This window comes from Mobula hypostoma, chromosome 1 (genome assembly GCF_963921235.1).
Source record: "Mobula hypostoma chromosome 1, sMobHyp1.1, whole genome shotgun sequence".
Classification (NCBI taxonomy): domain Eukaryota; kingdom Metazoa; phylum Chordata; class Chondrichthyes; order Myliobatiformes; family Myliobatidae; genus Mobula; species Mobula hypostoma.
This window is the reverse complement of record NC_086097.1, coordinates 44,972,282-44,991,890: the sequence shown is the minus strand read 5'-3', so window position 1 is coordinate 44,991,890 and position 19,609 is coordinate 44,972,282. Positions and strand designations below refer to the sequence as shown.

At 40.8% G+C, this 19,609-nt stretch overlaps 1 protein-coding gene across 1 annotated transcript in view; it reads left to right on the top strand.

Annotated features, from left to right (window-relative positions):
* The window catches only part of LOC134346088 (ena/VASP-like protein), a 264,678-nt gene that overhangs the window by 57,240 nt on the left and 187,829 nt on the right, over positions 1 to 19,609 (top strand). The window contains exon 2 of the mRNA XM_063047396.1: positions 17,186 to 17,230. Coding sequence (XP_062903466.1) covers positions 17,208 to 17,230 — 23 coding nt within the window. The 5' untranslated portion in view covers positions 17,186 to 17,207. The remainder of the gene's footprint in view (positions 1 to 17,185; positions 17,231 to 19,609) is intronic.

The window sequence follows — 19,609 nt, the reverse complement described above, 5'->3', positions numbered from 1 at the left end:
GAAAGGTGTGGATAGAGTGGATGTGGGGTGGATGTTTCCTCAAGTGAATGAGTCTAGGACAGAGGTCACAGCCTCAGAACAGAGAAACATCCATTTAGAACAGAGTTGAGGAGGGATTTCTTAAGCTGTAGTGAATCTGTGGAATACATTGCCACAGACTGCTGTGGAGGCCAAGTCAATGAGTATATTTAAAGCAGAGGTTAGTAAGCTCTTGATTAGTCAGGGCATCGAAAGTTATAGGGAGAAGGCAGGAGAGTGGGATTGAGAGGAATAATATGTCAGCCACGATAGAATGGGGGAGCAGCTGAATGGCCTAATTGTTCTTCAATGACAGGTCTATGGTGCTATAAATGCATTCAACACAAAGAACTTCATCTCCATATTGAGGAGCTGGAATCTAAGCTACAACATATCTGGACTTTTTACTCCAAGAGGCAGCTACACTCTTGTCATTAAATATTAAAATACTTTAAAATTGACATGTGATCAAGGACATCCGTGTGTGTCTTGTGTGAGGGAGGTACCGGGATCATAAGGTTCTATTACATGAGCTTCTGTCTCTCCACATGCAGTTGTCAAGGCTCTTGTAAGCCTTGTGGACAAGTGGAGAGATTGCAGGGTGATGGAAGGAACAGGAAACTGACTGTAGTACCGTGAGATGGGAAGCTGTTCAAATAAAAAGGAGGATGGCTATAGTAGGACATAGAAAAGCTGGGAGGATATGTATTCTCTGCAGTCAGAAACCTGAGTACCAAAAGCTAGTCTGCCTACCCAGTGTCTATGGTATTGACATCTTTCCCCTAACATATACTAGTCCAATCAGATTATTAGGGCAGTTCTTCAAATATTTTTCTTTTAAAAAATCATACAGCTTTGTTACTGCGAGCAGTAAGTGAATTTATCACAAGAATTAATCACATACTGAAGAAAGTGATTGATGTAATTTATAACTCTATTGTGTACTGTACTTAATAAATTCCCAAACAAATAACTTGATTGAGTTTTTTTAGCAAAGTGATGAGGGAGATAGATGAGGGTAGGGAATGTTGTTTACATGGACTTTAGTAGGCATAGAAACATAGAAAACCTACAGCACAATACAGGCCCTTCAGCCCTCAATACTGTGCCAAACATGTACTTATTTTAGAAATTACCTTGGGTTACCCATAGCCCTCTATTTTTCTAAGCTCCATGTACCTATCCAGGAGCCTCTTAAAAGACCCTGTTGTGTCCACCTCCACCACAGTCGCCGGCAGCCCATTCCATGCACTCACAACTCTCTGCGAAAAAAAACTTGCCCCTGACGTCCCCTCTGTACCTACTTCTAAGCACCTTAAAACTGTGCCCTCTCGTGTCAGCCATTTCAGCCCTGGATAAAAGCCTCTGACTATCCACACAACCAATGCCTCTCATCATCTTCTACATCTCTATCAAGTCACCTCTCATCCTCCATTGCTCCAAGGAGAAAACGCCAAGTTCACTCAACCTATTCTCGTAAGACATGCTGCCCAATCCAGACAACATCCTTGTAAATATCCTCTGCACCCTTTCTATAGTTTCTACATCCTTCCTGTAGTGAGGTGACCAGAACTGAGCGCAGTACTCCCAAGGCCTGACCAGGGCTCTGTACAGCTGTAACATTACCTCTCAGCTCTTGAACTCAATCCCATGGTTGATGAAGGCCAATGCACCATATGCCTTCTTAACCTCATGGTCAACCTGCACAGCAGCTTTGAGTGTCTTATGGACACGGACCCCAAGATCCCTCTGATCCTCCACAATGTCAAAAGTCTTACCATTAATACTATATTCTGCCATCTTATTTGACCTACCAAAATGAACCACCTCACACTTATCTGGGTTGAACTCCATCTGCCACTTCTCAGCCCAGTTTTGCATCCTATCAATGTCCCCCTGTAACCTCTGACAGCCCTCCACACTATCCACAACACCCCCAACCTTTGTGTCATCAGCAAATTTACTAACCCATCCCTCCACTTCCTCATCCAGGTCATTTATTAAAAAAATCATGCAGAGAAGAGGTCCCAGAACAGATCCCTGAGGCACACCTCTGGTCACCAACTTCCATGCAGAATATGACCCATCTACAACCACTCTTTGCCTTCTGTGGGCAAGCCAATTCTGGATCCACAAATCAAGGTCCCCTTGGATCCCATGCCTCCTTGCTTTCTCAATAAGCCCTACATGGGGTATCTTATGAAATGCCTTGCTGAAATCCATATACACTACATCTGCTCTACCTTCATCATTGTGTTCAGTCACATCCTCAAAAAACTTAATCAGCTTAGTAAGGCACAACCTGCCTTTGACAAAGCCATGTTGACTATTCCTAATCATATTATGCCTCTCCAAATGTTCATAAATCCTGCCTCTCAGGATCTTCTCCATCAACTTACCACCACTGAAGTGAGACTCACTGGTCTATAATTTCCAGGGCTATCTCTACTCCCTTTCTAGAATAAGAGAACAACATCTGCAACCCTCCAATCCTCTGGAATCTCTCCCGTCCCCATTGATGATGCAAAGATCATTGCCAGAGGCTCAGCAATTTCCTCCCTCGCCTCCCACAGTAGCCTGGGGTATATCTCTTCCCATCCTGGTGACTTATCCAACTTGATGCTTTCCAAAAGCTCCAGCACATTCTCTTTCTTAAGGTCTGTATGCTCGAGCTTTTCAGTGTGCTGTAAGTCATCCCTGCAATCGCCAAGGTCCTTTTCCGTAGTGAATACTGAAGCAAAGTATTCATTAAGCACCTCCACTATCTCCTCTGGTTCCATACAGAAATTTCCACTGTCACACTTGTTTGGTCCTATTCTCTCACATCTTATCCTCTTGCTCTTCACATACTTGTAGAATGCCTTGGGGTTTCCTTAATCCTGCTCGCCAAGTCCTTCTCATGGCCCCTTCTGGCTCTTCTAATTTCATTCTTAAGCTCCTTCCTGCTAGTTTTATAATTTTCTAGATCCCTATCATGACCTAGCTTTTTGAACCTTATGTAAGCTTTCCTTTTCCTCTTGACTAGATTTTCAATAGCCTTTGTACACTGCGTGTGGCCAAGTGGTTAAGGCATTGGACTAGTGACCTGAAAGTTGTGAGTTCGAGCCCCAGCCGAGGCAATGTTTTGTGTCCTTGTGCAAGGCACTTAATTACCTGCGATGATCCTGGTGCCAAGCTGTATGTGTCCTAATGCCCTTCCCTTAGACAACATTGGTGTCGTGGAGAGGGGAGACTTGCAGCATGGGCAACTGCTGGTCTTCCATACAACCTTGCCCAGGCCTGCGTCCTCGAGAGTGAAGACTTTCCAGGCGCAGATCCATGGTCTCACAAAACAAGCGGATGCCTTTACTGTACACCAGGGTTCCTGTACCCTACCATTCTTCTCTGTCTCATCGGAACATACGTATGCAGAACAGCATGCAAATATCTCCTGAATATTTGCCATATTTCTGCCATACATTTCTCTGAGAACATCTGTTCCCAATTTATTCTTCCAAGTTCCTGCCTGATAGCTTCATATTTCCCCTTAATTCAATTAAATGCTTTCGTAACTTGTCTGTTCCTATCCCTCTCCAATGCTATGGTAAAGGAGATAGAACCATGATCAGTATCTCCAAAATGCTCTCCCACTGAGAGACCTGACACCTGACCAGGTTATTTTCCTAATACCAGATCAAGTACAGTCTCTCCTCCGGTAGGTTTATCTACATATTGTGTCAGGAAACCTTCCTGAACACAGCTAACATGCTCCACCCCATCTAAACTCCTTGCTCTAGGGTGATGCCAATCAATATTGGGGAAATTAAAATCTCCCACCATGACAACCCTGTTATTATTACACCTTTCCAGAATCTGTCTCCCTTTCTGCTCCTTGATGTCCCTGTTACTATTGGGTGGTCTATAAAAAACACCCAGTAGGGTTATTAACCCCTTCCTGTTCCTAACTTCCACTCACAGAGACTCCGTAGACAATCTTTTCATGACTTCCTCCTTTTCTGCAGCCGTGACACTATCTCTGACCAGCAGTGCCGCGCCCCCATCTCATTTGCCTCCCTCCCTGTCCTTTCTGAAACAGGTAAAGCCTGGCATTCTAAGTAGCCATTCCTGCCCCTGAGCCATCCAAGTTTCTGTAATGGCCACAACATCATAGCTCCAAATACTGATCCATTCTTTAAGTTCATTTGCTTTGTTCATGATACTCCTTGCATTAAAATAGACACATCTCAAGCCATCAGTCTGAGTGTATCCTTTCTCTATCACCTACCTATCCTCCTTCTCACACTGTCTTCAAGCTTTCTCAATTTGTGAGCCAACTGCCCCTTCCTCCGTCTCTTCAGTTCATTTCCCAACCCCAGCAATCCTAGTTTAAACTCTCCCCAGTAGCTTTAGCAAACCTCCCTGTCAGGATATTGGTCCCCCCGGGATTCAAGTGCAACCCATCCTTTTTGTACAGGTCCCTCCTGCACCAAAATAGGTCTCAGTGATCCAGAAATCTGAATCCCCGCCCTCTGCTCCAATCCCTCAGCCACGCATTTATCATCCACTTCACTCTATTCCTATATGCACTATCGCACGGTACAGGCAATAATCTTGAGATTACCACCTTTGAGGTCCTGCTTCTCAACTTCCTTCCTAGCTCCAAGTAGTCTGTTTTCAGGACCTCCTCCCTTTTCCTACCTGTATCATTGGTACCAATATGTACCACGACCTCTGGCTGTTCACCTTCCCACTTCAGGATGTCGTGGACCTGATCAGAAACATCCCGGACCCTGGTACCTGGGGGGGGTGGGGGTGGGGAAACTACCATCCGCGTTTCTTTCCTGCGTCCTCAGGATCATCTGTCTGATCCTCTAACTAAGACGTTTGATAAAGTCCTGCATGGAAGGCTAATCCAGAAGGTGAGGTTCATGGGGTCCGTGATGAACTGGCTGTTTGGGTTCAGACTGGCTTGCACATAGAAGACGGTGTGTAGTGGTTGAAGGGATTTATTTGAGCTGAAGGTCTGTAATTAGTTCTGTAATGTTCTGTAGGGATCTGTGCCTGGACCTTTGCTGTTCGTAATATATACAAATGACCTGGATAAAAATGGAGATGGGTGGGTTAGTAAATTTGCAGATGGTGCCAAGATTGGTGGAGTTGTGGATAGTGTAGGTGGATAGTGTAGATGACTAGTGAAGAATGCAGCACAATATAGATCATTTTCAGATATGAGCAAATAAGTGACAGATCAGATAAATATGAGGTGTTGCACCTCTGTAGGGCAACTGCAAGGAGAGAAAATTCTTAATAGTGTTGCTGAGCAGAGAGGTCTTGGGATCCAAGTTCGTGCTTCCTGGAAAGTGGTCACACGGGTCAATAAGGTGGTTAAGAAGACTTAGGGAATGCTTGCTTTTATTAGTTGAGGTATTGAGTTCAAAAGTCAGGAGGTTATGTTGCAACTTTGTAAAACTCTGGTTGGGCCAGATCTGGAGTATAACGTACAGTTCTGTTTACCCCACTGTAGAAAGGATATTGAGGCTTTGGAAAGGGTGCAGAAGAGGCTTACCAGGATGTTGCCTGGTTTAGAGAGCATGTGTTATCCCGAGAGGCTGGATAAATTTGGTTGTTTTCTCTGCAGGCTGAGGGGAGGTCAGATAGAGGCTTACAAGATTATGCGAGGCATAGATAGTGTGGATCTGAGAATATTTGTTTACAAGGTTGAAATGTCTAATACCAGAGGCCTTGCGTTGAAGGTGAGAGAGGGTAGGCTCAAGGGGGATGTGAAGGGTAAGTTTTTATTTAAAAAAAGTCGTGGATCCCTGGAATGCGCTGCCTGGTATGGTGGTTGAGGCAAGTACATTTGGGGCTTTTAAGAGACATTTGGATAGACACAATCCTCCAGGGGAAGCTGCAGGGATATGGACATGGTGTGGGTTGGGTGTTTTTTATTTGCTTTGCAGCTGATTCGGCACAACATTGTCCTATGCTGTCCTGTGTTCTTAATGATATGATAGTAAAAAATATGACTCTGCAGTGCTTGGCAGTGAAATCAAGATTATTTTAATTGAAAATTCACGCATCATGGGATCAAGGAGAAATACTGGGCCAGAAGCAGTTGCTGGTCATGCGCTCCCCATTCTGGTCATTGACCTACTTGGTAAAGCAAATACATGTTTTTCAGAAATGTCACTGTAAGTTTGCTGACGAATTATTTCCCAGTCCTATATAAAGAGAGCTTATGCAGTGATAAGGTTTTGGGTAATGTAACGCCTTCATGTATGAGCCAGAGTGGCAAGAATAAATGTCCTTGTCAGCCAGTAAGCTCTGTGTAATATTAAGAGAGTACAAATTTGTTGTGGAGGTAAATTGTACTGCATGCATTCCAAAACATTTTAAAAACTCAGTGAAATAATTTAATTAAATTAGTTAAGATCTTGAAAGCTTAAAACCAGTTAAGGTCAAATAAACTGTAATGTTGATAAATGAAAATGACCTAATACGTATTTGGGGGTCTTGCAGCTGTTCCTTTCTGTTGAACTGAATAGACCCATTGTTTCAATGCCACTTCAATGTTGGTATAAATTCAGCAACATATCTTAAGTACTGGGTGATAGAGAGGAGATCATACGCTGTTACTGGACTCTTCAGATATCCAGTGTTCAGATACAGCCAGGGAATAAAAAGTGAAGAGTGACCAGCACATTTTGAACTTCGGTGGAAATCTGGAATTTCTGAGGAAAATTCATCCTAGTATTTCTTACTTCTAGTGTCTTCTGCTCAAGATGCCTACATTTTGGATGGATCACACATTTTCACTCTTCTAGCAGATTAATTCTAATTCAATAGACACAAAATATGCAAGTGGAGTAGGATTTGCTTTATCAGTGTTGTATAACCAGCCTTCTGATTTGAATGATTAAACTACTATGCCATAAGTGCCTTAATTTGTCAGCATTTTGATTTTCAATAATTACTATTTTGGTGTGTTGTTGAAAATAATATTGCCAATTAGCAAAGCTGCACAATTACATTTTACCTCTTAATGTTGCTAATAAAACATCTGAATCTCAGAAGGGAACTATTTAAGTATGTCCATTAGAAACTGATATCCCCCCCCCAAAAAAAAAGTAGGATGGCGTATTTCACAGGACTGGAGATCAATATTACTTTGAATGAAGCTATGTCTGAATCCATTTACTAGAACAAACTTGGAAGTTGTCGGGGAGAAGCTGGAAGGAAGGCTGTCCAGAGTTACACCACTAGTAGTTGAACACAATATCCAGAAATAACAGAAGATGAAAATGAAGAAAGAAAGCAGCTTAATGTGGCATTGTTCCACACTTCAGAAATTGATATAAAGGCTGAGACAATAACTGGAGCAAGTTATTTTAGTCTTGTATTGATAATTTCACATGAAAGAAATCTTAAGCAATTCTGTTCACGGATTTTTATTGATTTTTCACATTCCTTTTGCCTTCACTTTTTCTTGATGTACATATTTTCAAAAAGGAATAATTTATTATTTAATATGACAACCTTTATCCTAAGTGAATATCTAATTAATATTAACCATCAGTCAGACTGCTTATCTCCTCATTTTGTCCCTTTGTCAACAATATATATTTTGGATTGACAGTCCTAGGTATATTAAACACTGAGAGTGATATCTCCAAGTTCTGTTGCTCAACACCAAATTATACATATTAACAATTGATTACTATATTATGGCTACAGCATTGCCCTAGTTCAGGATTTCAGGTTTACCCCTTATATTCAGCAGCACCTACACTATATTATACACAAGTGCATGACTAGTTCCCAGTTTTCATAGTTAGGTTAGAAATACTACAGAGGTAAATATGGATTTCAGATCTTTCAGTATGTTCTGGGTGTTCTATAAAGGTAAAGAGAACTGGTAATAACATTTATTGTCTTTTAATTAAAATAAAATGTTTGTTTCATAGATGGAGAATAAGAAAGGAATATACAAAACACTTAGACTGCAGAATATTTTGGCATGTTGTCAATGTAATCTTATATTTAATCTTAGCATATTACTATGATTTAATATTTATACATTGATTGCTAGCCGCAATAATATCCAATATTAATAACTCCAAATATTCTATTACTAACATGATTGCATTCTAGTCACTAATTAGATTTTGTTCACTATACTCAAATGCATCTTTGTTTAAAACTTTAATCACATGGTGAATCCCACCACGATTATGAAATTGAACCAAAGTCACTGATGCTCTCGAGGATGGTTTAGACTAAAGTAATCTTTCTTTTTTTTATATACGCTCATTCTTTCTGCAGCTTTTGACACAATTGGTGGCATCATTCTCGTTCAGCTCCAGTCCCCTATCATCCAGCTAGATAGCACCGCACCTGCTCTGTTCTGTCGGAGCTGTCCAGTTGTGGGGAAAGAGTCTCTGGTAAAGGCTTTCCTTTCATCCTCTGAAGATCTTTCTTGGTCGCCTTTTGTTCATTATTGACTTGCTGTCTCTCACCAATGTCAGCTAAAAAAGTACGATGCCAGATTCCACATGTGACATGATGACACTCAGCTTTACATCCCCGATGTTTAAATTGTCGACATTAGCTGAGTGGAAATTTCCTCCAGCAGCACTTTGGGATGGTATTGATTCCTCTGCCCTCTACAGAACTATCTGAAACAAAAAAAACTTGCTGGTATTCTTCACCATACATTGGGGTTCATGTCTCATTCCCATGACCACCAAGAAGGACTATGTACTGTATATTCTCAAAATGTTACCTGATGCTCCCCTTGCTTCAGCTGATTTGCTCTGAAGCTATTTTGGAACCTTTTATTCTTACCTATCAACTTAATTACACCAACACATTGATATAATGTGTATTAATATAACACTAATATAAAGGTGTGGATGAGGATAAGATGTTTCATTTTGTGATAGAGACTAGGATCAGAGGGCACAGCATCAGAATACAAGGACACCCCTTTGGAGCAGAGATGACGAGGAATTTCTTTACTCTGGGGTCGGTGAATCTGTGGAATTGCCACAGGTGGATATGGAGACCATGTTTAATGATAGGTTCTTGGTTAGTAACAGGTTAGGCACAGCCCTGGTCAAGGTTGTATGGAAGACCAGCAGTTGCCCTTGCTGCAAGTCTCCCCTCTCCACGCCACCGATGTTGTCCAAGGGAAGGGCATTAGGGCCGATACAGTTTGGCACCGGTGTTGTCACAGAGCAATGTGTGGTTAAGTGCCTTGCTCAAGGACACAACACGCTGCCTCAGCTGAGGTTCGAACTAGCAACCTTCAGATCACTAGACCGATGCCTTAACCACTTGGCCACACGCCAACACACAATATTTATATAATACATATAGTTCTTTTTTGACACATTTGATGATCTTTTCCCTCCCAATAATTCAGATTTTAAGGTGAAAGACCAATAGTTTAATGAGAGGCTGCCATGACTTCTCAATGTCAGTGCTACTTGGTCATAAATGCAGAAGTAATAGCAGCGAAGAAGAGTTGACATGGGAGTCCACCAGTATTATCCTGTTTCCCCTCTGTCTAGACTTGAAGCAGGATCAGTAATTACAGGGCATTGACTAAAAGAGTCCGAAATAAGTTTTGGTTAACTTTCAATTTTTTGAATTCTTTTAGCTTGTCCAAATATTTTAAAAATATTTTAATTATTTGGTTTGAGGCTTCTGATATTTTGGAAAAACTTGCAAGAAATGTTAATAGTTTTGACATTGTTAATTGTTCTCAAATATGTTTTAACTGTTTTTGAATGGAAAAATTCAAAATATCCATAATGCTTTAATAACTTTCTCCACCTCCGAAGTACTTTGCAGTTGTGGGACTTATTCTACCCTCCCCACTTCTCACTCACTTACACCTGGTGGATAAAGAGTCTTTGTGCAGTAAATTGGTTCAGGTTCATTGGTGACTCAGGTATCTCACAAAATCATTGCCATTATCTGTAATCTCTTCTTGCACCAAAACTGCCTGAGATATCTGAACTCTAGTTCTGTCCCTGTAAGCTATAAAATCTGTGGCTTCCTTTTGGTTGCTTCTGTGATGTTTCTATGAAGCAGGTTGGGCATGGGCAATGTTTAAGATGCTATATAGGCATCCGTTAGTCTCATGAGACCATGGAATTGCACCTTGGAAGGTTTCCAGGGCGCAGGCCTGGGCAAGGTTGTATGGAAGACCAGCAGTTGCCCATGCTGCAAGTCTCCCCTCTCCGTGCCACTGATGTTGTCCAAGGGAAGGACATTAGGACCCATACAGCTTGGCACCCGTGTCGTTGCAGAGCAATGTGTGGTTAAGTGCCTTGCTCAAGGACACACACGCTGCCTCAGCCAAGGCTTGAACTAGCAACCTTCAAATCACCAGACGAACACCTTAACCACTTGGCCACGTGCCAACACAAGATGCTTATATACTGCTGTATAAACTGAAGTATTTTATTAAGCCATTATTATGAATATTTTCCAACATACTTAGATGAATTGCATAATGACAGAATATTACATCCGGTCTATTAACATTTCTTATAGAGTTATGAAATACAGCATATCTCAAGTAAATATACAGTAGCATGACCCTTTGCATTACTGAATAAAAATGGTTTTGTAATGAGTGCACTGATTCCTGAAATCTCAACCTGAATATTGCAGTAATTGCATCAACTACAGAATTTAGGTGAAGGGAATAAATGATTATTGAGCTAAGAATACAGTGGGTGTGTTTTCCAAGTTTCTGACTCAGTGTATAGTCATGGTGTCTAAGTGTAGTCAACAGTGACTTTTAATATCTAGAAAAGAAAGTTTTAAGCTTCAGAACAGAAATATTAGAGTCATGGCAGTCTAAAGTAGTGAAGTATGAATTTTTTTTTCATGACATTAAGTTTGGAATTTATTTTTAGGAAAAAAATCAGACCAAATGCAAGTGTTCACACATTTCATTCTTTTGATCCCAATTTACTGTAGGCCAGATTTTAACTTTTTAAAACTAGTCACTAAAAGTCCGATTGATACTCTTGGATCTGATAATACTATTGACAAAAGTCATAACATTTTGACCGGGGGAATTTTCCCTTTCAGAATCAGAAAATCCTCATCATATGTGATGGACAATGGCTTAACAATTGTGTGGTATCAAGCTATTTAAGAATTGTCAGAGCTAACCTGAACCAGGCAGATCAAAACAATTTCATCACACCCCTGACTTCTGCCTTAGAGATGCTGTGAAGTGTTTGTGCTATCAGAAGCTGATACATTCATCATCAAGCTTCTGACTTGTTCTTACTGCCACAGTATTTACAGAATGTGGTTGATCCAGCTTGAGTTTATGGTGAATGGTGACCTTTCCAGAATGTCAATGGTAATGTCAAAGGTAGACTCTCACTTTCTGGAGATTGCCGTTGCCTGGCATTTTTGCAACATGTGCCACTTATCATATCCTTTGCTGAATGTTGTCACAATCTTACTGCATGAAAACATGAACGGTTCATTTAGGAAGGGGTGATGAATGTGTTGTAGAGGAAAGTTAAGAACTAGTAAATAGAGATGTGGGCAACACACACAAAATGCTGGAGAATCTCAACAGGCCAGGCATCATCTATAGAAAAAAGTACAGTCGATGTTTCAGGCTGAAACACTTTGTTCGGACTCTTGTTTGTGAAATAGAGATGAGGATTGTGCTAATGTGGTAACAGGGGACTGCAAACAAAGTTTAAAAGTAGAGATTCACGGGAGATCAACCGTCTCGACTTCACCGCACCTTGTCCCCATTCCAACCTCACTCCTTCAGAACGCTCTGCTCTCCGCTCCCTCCACACTAATCCTAACCTTATTATTAAACCCGCCAATAAGGGGGGTGCTGTTGTAGTCTGGCGTACTGACCTCTACCTTGCCGAGGCACAGCGACAACTCGCAGATACCTCCTCTTATTTACCCCTCGATCGTGACCCCACTAAGGAGCACCAGGCCATTGTCTCCCGCACCATCACCGACTTTATCCGCTCAGGGAATCTCCCATCCACCGCTACCAACCTTATAGTTCCCACACCCCGCACTTCCCGTTTCTACCTCCTACCCAAGATCCACAAACCTGCCTGTCCTGGCCGACCTATTGTCTCAGCTTGCTCCTGCCCCACCGAACTCGTTTCTGCAGACCTCGACACTGTTTTATCACCCCTTGTTCAATCCCTTCCGACCTATGTTCGTGACACTTCTCACGCTCTTAAACTTTTCAATGATTTTAAGTTCCCTGGCCCCCACCGCTTTATTTTCACCATGGATGTCCAGTCCTTATATACTTCCATCCCCCATCAGGAAGGTCTCAAAGCTCTATGCTTCTTTTTGGATTCCAGACCTAATCAGTTCCCCTCTACCACCACTCTGCTCCGTCTAGCGGAATTAGTCCTTACTCTTAATAATTTCTCCTTTGGCTCCTCCCACTTCCTCCAAACTAAAGGTGTAGCTATGGGCACCCGTATGGGTCCTAGCTATGCCTGCCTTTTTGTTGGGTTTGTGGAACAATCTATCTTCCGTGCCTATTCTGGTATCTGTCCCCCACTTTTCCTTCGCTACATCAACGACTGCATTGGCGCTGCTTTCTGCACGCATGCAGAACTCGTTGACTTTATTAACTTTGCCTCCAACTTTCACCCTGCCCTCAAATTTACCTGGTCCATTTCCGACACCTCCCTCCCCTTTCTAGATCTTTCTGTCTCTGTCTCTGGAGACAGCTTATCCACTGATGTCTACTATAAGCCTACTGACTCTCACAGCTAACTGGACTATTCCTCTTCTCACCCTGTCTCTTGCAAAAATGCCATCCCCTTCTCGCAATTCCTCCGTCTCCGCCGCATCTGCTCTCAGGATGAGGCTTTTCATTCTAGGACGAGGGAGATGTCTTCCTTTTTTAAAGAAAGGGGCTTCCCTTTCTCCACTATCAACTCTGCTCTTAAACGCATCTCCCCCATTTCACGTACATCTGCTCTCACTCCATCCTCCCACCACCCCACTAGGAATAGGGTTCCCCTGGTCCTCACCTACCACCCCGCCACCCTCCGGGTCCAACATATTATTCTCCGTAACTTCCGCCACCTCCAATGGGATCCCACCACTAAGCACATCTTTCCCTCCCCCCCCCTCTCTGCATTCCGCAGGGATCGCTCCCTACCCAACTCCCTTGTCCATTCGTCCCCCCCATCCCTCCCCACTGATCTCCCTCCTGGCACTTATCCGTGTAAGCGGAACAAGTGCTATACATGCCCTTACACTTCCTCCCTTACCACCATTCAGGGCCTCAAACAGTCCTTCCAGGTGAGGCAACACTTCACCTGTGAGTCGACTGGGGTGATATACTGCGTCCGGTGCTCCCGATGTGGCCTTTTATATATTGGCGAAACCCGACGCAGACTGGGAGACCGCTTTGCTGAACATCTATGCTCTGTCCACCAGAGAAAGCAGGATCTGCCAGTGGTCACACATTTTAATTCCACATCCCATTCCCATTCTGACATGTCTATCCACGGCCTCCTCTACTGTAAAGATGAAGCCACACTCAGGTTGGAGGAACAACATCTTATATTCTGTCTGGGTAGCCTCCAACCGGATGGCATGAACATCGACTTCTCTAACTTCCGCTAAGGCCCCACCTCCCCCTCGTACCCCATCTGTTACTCATTTTTATGCACACATTCTTTCTCTCACTCTCCTTTTTCTCCCTCTGTCCCTCTGAATATCCCTCTTGCCCATCCTCTGGGTCCCCCCCCCCCCTTGTCTTTCTTCCCGGACCTCCTGTCCCATGATCCTCTCGTATCCCCTTTTGCCTATCACCTGTCCAGCTCTTGGCTCTATCCCTCCCCCTCCTGTCTTCTCCTATCATTTTGTATCTCCCCCTCCCCCTCCAACTTTCAAATCCCTTACTCACTCTTCCTTCAGTTAGTCCTGACGAAGGTTCTCGGCCTGAAATGTCGACTGCACCTCTTCCTACAGATGCTGCTTGGCCTGCTGCGTTCACCAGCAACTTTGATGTGTGTTGCTTAAAAGTAGAGATATGGAATACAACATTGACTCGAAGAACACCCAAGTTTCAGGAACTTTATTACTTATGTTATAGTGTGCACCTATGTAATAGAAAATTGGATTTACTGTGAAGTAGATTAGACTTGTGGATAATCATTTTATTCTGTAATCAAGATCTAGTATGTTATGTAATTCTTTCTGTAACCAGCATTCTGTTATCAAACCTAATTTTACAGTTAATCAGTTTCTGATTAATCTCATCAGCTGTGAATGGAAAAGCTGTACCAAATTCACGCTGTGGTAGATAAGCCCCAACTGGTCTCCTGGTGCACACCAGTTTTAATAAATCACCTGTTATTTTGGATACCAACTCCATTTGACTTTTCACTTTGCTCCTACAAATGTAATTGATCATGAAACACATTTGCCTTATGTTGAGAAAGGAGGAAGGTAATTGTAATAGCTGAAGGTAAAAAGGCCGGGGACACTAGGTGATGTCCTAGGTCAGGGATGATTAACTTCCATCAACCATAATCATCTTCTTTTATGCAAGATGTAACTCTAGAATTACACTGAAGTGTTTTTTGCTTTGGTGCTTATAGGTTCACTTTTAGAGTGGGTAGTTGGGGGTCATATATAACGTTTTAGGGAAAGGGATGTGGAGGAGTTAGAGGTCAGGCCTTCATTCCACATTCAAAGTCCAGCAACATGAATGGGTGATGAGGGCCGGCTGGTGGCGCAACGACATCGGCACCGGACCTGGGAGTGGAGGTTCCCGGGTTCGAATCCAGTCGGGTCCGTCCCCGAGTACGCTTTCCATTCGTGCCGGGTTGACTGTTGAGATCGCAACTCAACCTCGTAAAACAAAGGGAAAATACTGCGAAAATGCCTGTGTGAGAAGTGGTGCACCACACAGTGTCTCTCTCTCTCTCTCTCTCTCTCTCTCGCTCGCTCCATGCCTTGTAAAAAGCCATGAAAAATCCACCATCACGGACACGCACATGGACATGCAGACGCACACGCACAGACACGCACGCACACACATGCAGAGAATCGCACGCACGCAGGCACACCAAAAAAAAATGAATGGGTGATGAGTGATGAAGGATATCTGGAGGTCAGGCCTCCATGCTGCAATTGAAGGCCAGCAATGTAGACATGGGGATGAAGGACAACAGAGTCCAGGCCTTAGCTGCATGCTCGAAGATGAGCAACGTGGGCGGGTAACTAAGGACATCCGTGGATGTCGGGCTATTCCAGATTGGTGTCTCCCAGAATCAGATGCCCGTGCAAGCAGGAGGCACAAGGAATGGTCAGTTGGCAAGCCTGGATCTGAAGTCTGCAGCTCAGGGTCCCATCATCGGCTAGTCTGAGGGTTGATCCCAACGATTGAAGTCCAAACATTGATCAGAAATCTGTAAGTCAAAGCCTGATTGCCAAAGCCTGGAGACTCAAGTCCCGGAGGCTTCTCCTGGAGTTGGCGGACTGTCCACGTGTGTGGGAGGGAGAAAAGGAACTTTTTAAATGTTTTGTTGTTCTGTTTGGGGTTGTTCTGCTGAGCATTGTGGGCATGCTATGTTGGTGCTAGAATATGTGGCGACTCCCGTAGGCAGCCCCCAGCACATCTTTCCATCTATTGGTTGTTAAAGCAAATGGCACATTTCACTTTGTATTTCCATTTACATGTGATAAGTTAATCTGAAACTGAATCAGAATTTTATTAAGGCTCCTTTCTGCCACACTCAGTCAAATGCTGACAAGATGGACTCACAATCGGCCTCATTATGATTTTGTACATTTATCATTTACCTGCGCTGCACTTGCTCTGTAGCTTTATTCTGTATTGTTATTGTTTTACCTTGAATCACTGTGTAATGATTTGATCTGTATAAACAGTAGGCAAGACAAGCTTTTCACTGTATCTTGGTACATATGACAATAATAAGTCAATGCCAAAGAGCAATAATAAAACTGGATATTATTGTTGAGTACAGTTTGAAATGGCATGTTCCAACTTTTTGCTATATTGCAAGAAGACTAATTAGCCAGGTTATATTTGTACTGCTTTTGGTAAACGGGGTATATGTGGGCAATTTTCTGTTGGGAAAGCTAGATAAAGGTATTGAAAATATATCAGAACTAATTCTTGAGTGCTGGTCTTCAGTACCTTCAGTCTGGCCCCATAGTCTTTTCTGTATCTTGATCATAAGGAATAAAACAAATTGACTGATGGTATGACTCTCAAGAGGGAGTTGAGCTGAACCATCTAATCAGCACTATGGGCTGTGTGTTGTGAATGCTTCAGCTTTATCTTTAACTTTTAAATTCTGGTTCTGTCATTGTGAGAGTGGAGATATTTTTGGAGCTTCCCACTCCGGTTAGTTGTTTTATTTTCCAGCACCATTCATGACTGAATGCAGTTTTATTATAAATCATTGTTCTGACCTATTGGCTGTGAGATTGTTTTGCTTTGCCTTTAGTGTGTGAAGCAAACAGCATGCTATGATTATATTTCTAGGTCAATTTTTAACAGTTTTAATTGATAGGTATTTAATAAAATAAGTCTTTTTTTCTTAAGTACATTCATGAACAGTGAATTATCCTAGAATTACAAACCTGTTATATTTAGTAATGTCTTAATAAAACACCAGCATAGGTAATACCAACATTTGCCCTTGCTTGTGTTTCATCAAGGAGCTACATAAGGAATCTTTGTTTCACCTTTCTCCCCCAAGCTGTAGTAAATCATTTATCTACCTTTATGCATTTTCTGCAGTGTAATGTGAAATGATTGAAGTAAATGCTTTAATTGTTATTCAATTAAAACTACCATTTGAAATTTGTGCATAATAGAATGGATGTTAAACATGAAAGAACTCATTAAAGATTGTTTCAGTGAATGAACAGCTGTCACATTAATGAAACTTGCTAGAATGGTCACATGGTTCAGGGCTTCACTTCTTACATGCTGGTCATAATATGCAGCATTCTGGCATGAGGGCTGCAGGCATGCACTTGTGTCTCTCTCTGTAGAAAATAATATCGATGATCTATATGCTTTTTACTCCACATTTTGTGATACAGTCACTTCTAAATCTTGCAGTAATGTATTGATATTAATTGTTTTATTTATTGCGTGTTTTAGGATTTATCCTTTATATTAGGCCATGTATCCAACTGAAGAAATCAGGTAGGAATCATGCTGTCTCAATGTTTTTTTTATTACTGAACTGCCAAAGGCTATGGCTGTAATATTTATAGAAAGCAGGCAGAATGTCAGATCTTTTTTAAATTTCTGTTTAAACTTATTAGGTAGAATTAAAACCTAATTTTCCAAAATGCTTCAAATTTGATTCCACATTGAACATTTGATTAATTTGCTCATATTCAAGAATATTCTTGTATTCTCATATTCTTGTATATTCAAGAAAAAATATTTTTTCTTTGTCTTTTGGTGTGTTTTTCATTAAACTTTCCCATATGTAGATACAGCAGAAAATTGAATATTTAATTAATTAGAAATAATTTAGGGAAAAAAATAATCTTCTACAGGGAGAAAGAAATGCATTCTTGCCTCAACACTGCAACATATTTTATGTTGGAATTCAACCTTATTAGTAGAGCTTAGTTATTGGTTTTGGAAAACCAAATAGCATGCTATTATGATAACATTATAAAGTTAACAGCATTGACAGCAGTTATGCTAATGATACACTGTAATTTGCCACTACAATCCACTGTTCAGTAAATACAAATGAACCTTCTGGCCAGCTGCAGATGTACACAATGTCTTAATATATGAGCTGTGACGATTCATGATGTCAATATTTCCTTTTGCACAAATAGCTTTTACCAAATATAATTTTTTCCATTTTTAAATTAAATACAATGCTATATTCTGTGCCATTGTTTTATTGAAAACATCTATGACCTTGCAACATGGTGTAACATTTTTGTATCAATGAATATTTAATATGAATGTACTGTATTAGTAATTGGTATATACCAGTATCTGAGTGAATAATTACTATTCAGGTGGTTGGTGTATAAATTATTCTGAATTAAATCTTATTTAGCAATGTTAAATACAGCTCACATTTTATAATGCTACAATATTAAGGAACCCAGCTTGTCTGGAATAAAATCAGTCTTCTGTGAATAAATTCAGTTTGAACTAAAACATGCCTGTGTGTAAAATCCTATAGAAGCATTCTCAAAATTTAAATTATTCTACTATTTGAGCTTTGTTTTCTCTAAACCTTAGACAAACCCTAATAATTTATAATTGAGAAGATGATGTCAATCAAAACGGTCATGTGAACATATACGCCTATTGCTATAGTTCATTCAATTGTAAAAAGAAATTACTCATTAAAATGTCTTGTAGTTGTGCTTCTAAAATGAAAAAATATTCTACAATAACAGCTTGCTGAATGCTACATTTGAGGTTTAATTTGAAATCTTAAAATAACTGCTTTAATAGTAAATAAAAATAAGTCTTGTTCATGCATAAAAATAATCCATATTACGTGTGCAACATATGGTATTGGTTTCTTATGGTAGAATTTGAAGCTCTAATATCTCAACCTTGAAATGTCACAAATTATTTTAGTTAAATTTTCGTGTCTATGCATATTAGGCTTTTGAATAACAATACTTGGTTAAGGATATTAACCTGTGACATATCAAAATAAAATAAAAAGTTCATATGTTAAATAGTTTATAAATACTGCACTTAATCGAACAACCATACAGATAGAATATAGTATTTTAGGATTTATGTATTGCAGACATTTTGTGAATTTATATTTTATTTCTTAATTACAAAGTACAAAATAAATTTATGATAAAAGTACATATGTTACCAGGTTCGAATCCACCAGCTCCTCGCACGCTTTCCATTCGGGCTGGGTTGAGCGTTGAGCTAGCAACCTGGCCTCGTTAAAAAACAGACAAATTCTAAAGAAACGCCAAGGCTGCTGCACGATGCGCCACAAGGTGCGGAAAGGAACAACACGCATGTTACCATGTGTACTGTATCTCAAAAATCGTTTTTTTGCAGGAACTTAAAAGGAAAAAAAACAATAGAGTTTATTATTATTCCAAAGCTGGGTGGTTAATACTTTTTTCTTTGCTCATATTTCAGTTGTATCAATACATCTAATCTAACTATAAAATGGAAACAAATCAGAATTATTGTGAGTCTGCAAACACCAATTCATATTTGTAGTTTATCAGTTGGAAAATATTGATTATCAACAATTACTGAAATGTTAATACATGACAGTATGAATTCATGTTTGATTTTTATGTGGACACTAAATTCCAATATAGTGTTACAAATACCTTTCAGAGCCTTGAGTACAATTTTAGAAATTTATGAACATGAAGTATTTTTAATAAAGTGACCTAAACAGTCATGTATTTTCCAAGAACCATGATGGCAGTTGTTTTCTGCCCAATGAAAGAGAGAGAAAAGAGAATATTGAGGGTGGGTGGTTGCTTTACCACGGCAGCGATAAGTATAGACAGAACCCACAGAGGGACAAAAACACCAAAGTTTTTTCTT